This window comes from Alosa alosa, chromosome 3, assembly GCF_017589495.1.
Source record: "Alosa alosa isolate M-15738 ecotype Scorff River chromosome 3, AALO_Geno_1.1, whole genome shotgun sequence".
Classification (NCBI taxonomy): Eukaryota; Metazoa; Chordata; class Actinopteri; order Clupeiformes; family Clupeidae; genus Alosa; species Alosa alosa.
Genome location: NC_063191.1, coordinates 8340008 through 8345007, shown reverse-complemented (window position 1 = coordinate 8345007; position 5000 = coordinate 8340008). Strand labels below are relative to the sequence as shown.

The following is a 5000-nucleotide window of genomic DNA, read 5'->3' as shown; positions in this document are numbered from 1 at the left end:
AGAGTATATAATTAGATAAGTAAATAAAGTCCACTTTATTTATATTTATATTATTAGGCCTGTCCCATGGTCCAGCAGCCAGGTTGAGATTTTGGATGTGCATACTTTACATTACTCTCACAGTACTCACTCTCCTATTCTAGCTGTTTCAACTGTATGGAATAGGATTTTCATCTCCATGCTAACCAGATACAGAATGGGGATTTGGGAAATAGCATTATATTGTGTCATTACTAGGTAAATACAGAACTGTTGTAAATTCTGTTGATATCACAAAAATGTGTATAAAATGTTATTACCATTGGTATTACTAACTCATGTACTGGCATATTGCCTACTCATATCCTGGTGAGAAGTATTTTTCCATCCCATAATGAGCACATACCCATTCGTTTTTGTTTCCAGCTAACACAAAAATGTAAAGCCCAAATTAATTGGTACTGTAATACCCCTAAGCCACGAGTCCAGCACAGGTCTGTCTTGCCCTGGGTTTGCCCTGTAACTGAGGGTGAGCTGTTTTTAATGAACCCTGACTTGGACCGAACTGGGGTGCTTGGGCACATTAAGTTACATGACTAGAGTTACATGGTAAGAGTTGTACCACAGGAAGTGAACCTTGGTGACAGGAAGTGAGGTCATTTGTGGCCCCTTAAAACACAACTGTGATCTGTTCACATGAATGAATGGAATCCAGAAGTCAACTTTACCACCCTTAGACAGTTATACCACTACACAAAGTGGACAAATAATGGAAATAATGGAAATGTTATGTAGTTTGTTTTAGTGCAGTGATAAAGAGTGGAGCAGCCATTTGTCACAGTACGTCACAGTATGTCACATGATGCATTGCCCTAATTAGCTCCTAGGTAAGATAACAATGAATCATAGAGCTTAGAGTTATGGAAACATTAAAACATATTTTTCAGTTTGCAGAGAGGGAAATTCTGTTTGCACCCCATTGAATAGGCCATGATAACTTTGCCGCCTATAGATGGCGCCAGTGGGTTGAGCTGTAACCTGCTTGATCTGGAGTCAGAATAGGAGCGCGAACATTTGGATAAATAAAGGCTTTATGGCTTATGTGGAATGTTCTCATTATGTGTTTCTTTGGAGTAAAAATGCGGTTTGTTACTTATATCCACCAGAAATGTTAATTTCTCGCCAAATCAAACTTGGATCTCAGATTTAACTTGGTTGGGACAATGCAAACTTTCTTTGCAAGGCCTTATTCTTTTTTGAGAGTTAGCCATTGAGATGGAAACACCATTTAGATATAGACTGTTGCTAATATTGGATCTAAGACGTACACAAAAGTGATGACCACAAATAGTTTTGTCCGTGCGTCACATTTCATTAACAGATATAAAACGTGAATCATTGATGTGGCTGATTACTTGGAAAGATCTGCGACCACAGCAGGCGAAATGCCCTAGAGTAACCCCGGCTTCGGCTCCATTTGCTTGCAAACCTGGTGCAATTTAGCTTGTTAAATTGTTAACATATGGTTCGGAGCAAATGGAAAACTCAGCTGCGACAGACGAATGGACAAAACAAAGCTTTAAAGGCGTTTTAAAAATCTAATTGTTTTATTCAGTGACACTGTACACATACAAATGGTATCTTACCGCATTTTTGAAAATCAAGTAAAAAACAGCAAGATTATTGTCATAAATACATATATTCTTTGAGAAAATGTGAGTATTTACAATATGTTGTTTAAAAAGCTTGCATAATCTCACAGCTGTACACATGCATAATACTATCCGGATTCAGGACGCAGAGCAGTCCGTCAATTTGTAGAGGTATGCATGATTGTCAGTGGGTGGCTGCGAAACTCCAACAATTTTGCCAAATAAACAGAAGGACGTATAAGGCAAACATTCTGTTTTCTGGGCAAGGGATCGCACCTACTGTTGAGCTGACTGAGCGCGTACCATGCCCTTAGCAGAATTAAATGAAATATGCATTTGTCTATTTATTTTATAAAACTACAGACAACCCTGTGTGAATCTTGTTTCGTGATACAAAGTCAAAATATATTGTCCTGTTTTTAAGAATATAAACGTAATACAACAAATAATTAAGACAGATTTGAATAACATTGAATGTTCTTCTGGCCTGGTGGTCAGATGTTTTACAAATTATAACACATAACAGAAAACAAAACAGCGTGGCACGTTAGAGTGTCCATAGCCTTTCATTCCTTTAAATGAAACTTAGAGAATCGAAATCAGCTTAGTTTGCATGTTTGATTCCTTCCCACTATGTTTGCCGTGTTTTGCCATTGTCCTGTCCCAACTTCTCCGTTTGGAGCGTGGGATCCGTGACTGTAGCTATGGCTCCGAGATTAACTGTTGTAGACGAAGCGAACTTTCAGAGGTTACAACCTGAATGAAGACGACCACTCTCGCGGCTCATACTGTGGTCTCTCCCTGGTTGCTGTTGCTGAGTCGTTTGTAGAATCGGCGCCAGGACTGCAGGGTTTTTCCTGACCATATCCAGAAGCCGGAGGTGATGCCCACGATCATTGTCATGAGGTACTTAATCATAAAAACTGTGAAGTCCGGGGTCACTGGCGCAAAGTTGTGCGCCGGGCATGGCACAGCGAAGCGTTTGCACGTCTGCAAGTGCCAGGTCTTTTCCCACTGGGGACGGAACGCTTGTTCATAGAAATAGCAGGCAATCACTATGGTGGCCGGAACGGTATAAAGGACGCTGAACACCCCAATGCGCACCATCAGTTTCTCCAGCTTCTCCGTCTTCGTGCCATCGTGTTTCATGATGGTTCTGATCCGGAACAGAGACACGAAGCCCGCGAGCAGGAACGACGTGCCAATGAAGAGGTAGACGAAGAGGGGCGCGAGGACGAAGCCGCGCAGGGCGTCCACGTTGTAGATACCCACGTAGCAGACGCCGGTCAGGATGTCTCCGTCAACCTGGCCCATGGCGAGGATGGTAATGGTTTTAACCGCAGGCACGGCCCAGGCGGCGAGGTGGAAGTATTGAGAGTTGGCTTCGATGGCCTCGTGACCCCACTTCATGCCGGCGGAGAGGAACCATGTGAGCGAAAGGAGGACCCACCAAATGGAGCTCGCCATGCCGAAAAAGTACAGGATCATGAACAGGATGGTGCAGCCCTCCTTCTTGGTGCCCTGTGCAACGGTTTTGTAACCGTCGTCGTTGAATTTGTCAATGCACACAACTTTATCCTCCAAGAAGAATCCCGCTGCGTAAGCCACAGCCACCATAAAGTAGCAGCCAGAAAGAAATATTATGCACCTCTCCGGGTAGCGGAAACGCCTCATGTCCACTAGATAGGTGAGCACGGTAAAAAGAGTACTCACGCAGCACAAAATTGACCAAATTCCAACCCAGAGCCTGCCGAACTTAACCTCTTCCTCCCGAAAGTACATGAGTCCATTGGGTTTGGTGGGTTCGCAGGGAGCCCCGCAGTCTTTCACTCCCATGAAGTAGTAATTCAGATACGGGGGCACCTCGAGCTGGAGAGGGCAAGAGAACTGGTGAGGGGGACGCACAATGTTCGGATGTGTGATTAATTCCGGCTGGAAAGGCGTCGGGTCGGACGTAGGGCTCCCCGTGTCTGAGGTGTTCTGTCCCACGCAGATCTCCCCTGCTCCGTGAACTGGGAAATACTCGCATCGCAGCCGCTCGGGCCACTGAAAGCCGAATTTGTTCATCAGCGCCTCGCACCCCTGCCTGGCCCGCTCACACAACGAGCGACACGGCGGGATCGCCTGCTCCAGCACGGTGCACACCGGGGCGTACATGGAGCATAGGAAAAATTTTAAGTCCATGGAACACTGCACTTTGACCAGGGGGTAAAACTGGTGTACCTCCAGACCAGCGTCCTCCTGGTTGGTGTGACCCAAAAGATTTGGCATAATGGTTTGGTTGTAAGCAATGTCTGTGCAAAGTGGTATAGAAATTGGCTGACAAAACCCATGCTCGGGAATTGAAATGCCCTTCTCCCCATGATACTGTCCAGAACACGGCTGCAAAATCAAGCATATCAGGGCAACAGCTAGTCCACTCGCTTGTACCCAGTCATTCGATACCGCCATGTTCGATAATAAAAAATGGAACTTCAAGTTCTCACTAGATTGGAAAAAACGGATCTCCCGCGTATCCAAGTGCGGATAAAAGAGTCTTTCAGATGTTGAGTGGGGAAAAAACTTTCCCCGGCGTTTTCTGATCAAATAAGATTAAAATTCTTCTGCTGTCCTCGCGTGCTCGCGCTGCGCTTCTCAAGCAACACGGCGGAAGGCTGCTCGTGGTCTCCACACGCGCATGTTACTCAAATGGACGTTCAGGGAAAATCTATTTGCGGGTTGGAAAATTAAACGAATGGTCTGTGCAGGGTTCCCTTGCGTCGTCTCTCACAGCCAGTGAACTAAGAAAAAAAATTATGGACTGCAGAAAAAATCTTACAGTCGAGTCGTTTAACAGAATACCGTCCTTTTCCAGCCCAAACTCAGAAATCTGTTCAACAAAAACTCTTCTCAAGTTTTCCACGGGATCATCTACGTCCTAAATGTTCGCAGCTGTTCCTCTTACAGTGGCTATCCTTGAGCTGCAGCAAATTCAGACAAATGTCTTTGTGTGTAGGCTATAGTCCTACATAAAGCAAACTTCTGTAAAAAATAACAAAATTATCCTCATGTTATAAAATCCCGTTGTTCCCCTCGCTGCCTCACGTATTGCTCGCACAATGCACACTACTGGGTTTGATCTAAATCACGGCACACAGACGATAATGTGCTGATGGTTTCAAGACACCCCTCATTCAGATTCATGCTCCGTACATGCGGGGAGACTTGAAACCGACAGTTCTTGACCAATGGCAGACTTTGTTTTCTTTTGCGCCTCGCTTCTCATTGGCCAGGGTAAGTCATGGCAAAGAGTTCCACCCACCCAAAACTTTTTGCTTGCTTCTGCTCTGCAACATTGTAAGGTTGGTAATGTGGTTTACAGTGACAAAT

At 44.8% G+C, this 5000-nt stretch overlaps 1 protein-coding gene across 1 annotated transcript; it reads right to left on the bottom strand.

Moving 5' to 3' along the window:
- Positions 1-1567: 1567 nt before the first annotated feature.
- fzd7a (frizzled class receptor 7a) lies at positions 1568-4761 on the bottom strand. Its single transcript, XM_048239566.1, has one exon. The coding sequence runs from the start codon at positions 4080-4082 to the stop codon at positions 2415-2417; it is 1668 nt and encodes a 555-aa protein (XP_048095523.1). The 5' UTR covers positions 4083-4761; the 3' UTR covers positions 1568-2414.
- Positions 4762-5000: the final 239 nt, after the last annotated feature.

What these genes read in the sequence shown, in the direction of transcription:
- fzd7a (XM_048239566.1), bottom strand. Translation starts at nt 4,082, where the DNA reads ATGGCGGTATCGAATGACTGGGTACAAGCGAGTGGACTAGCTGTTGCC.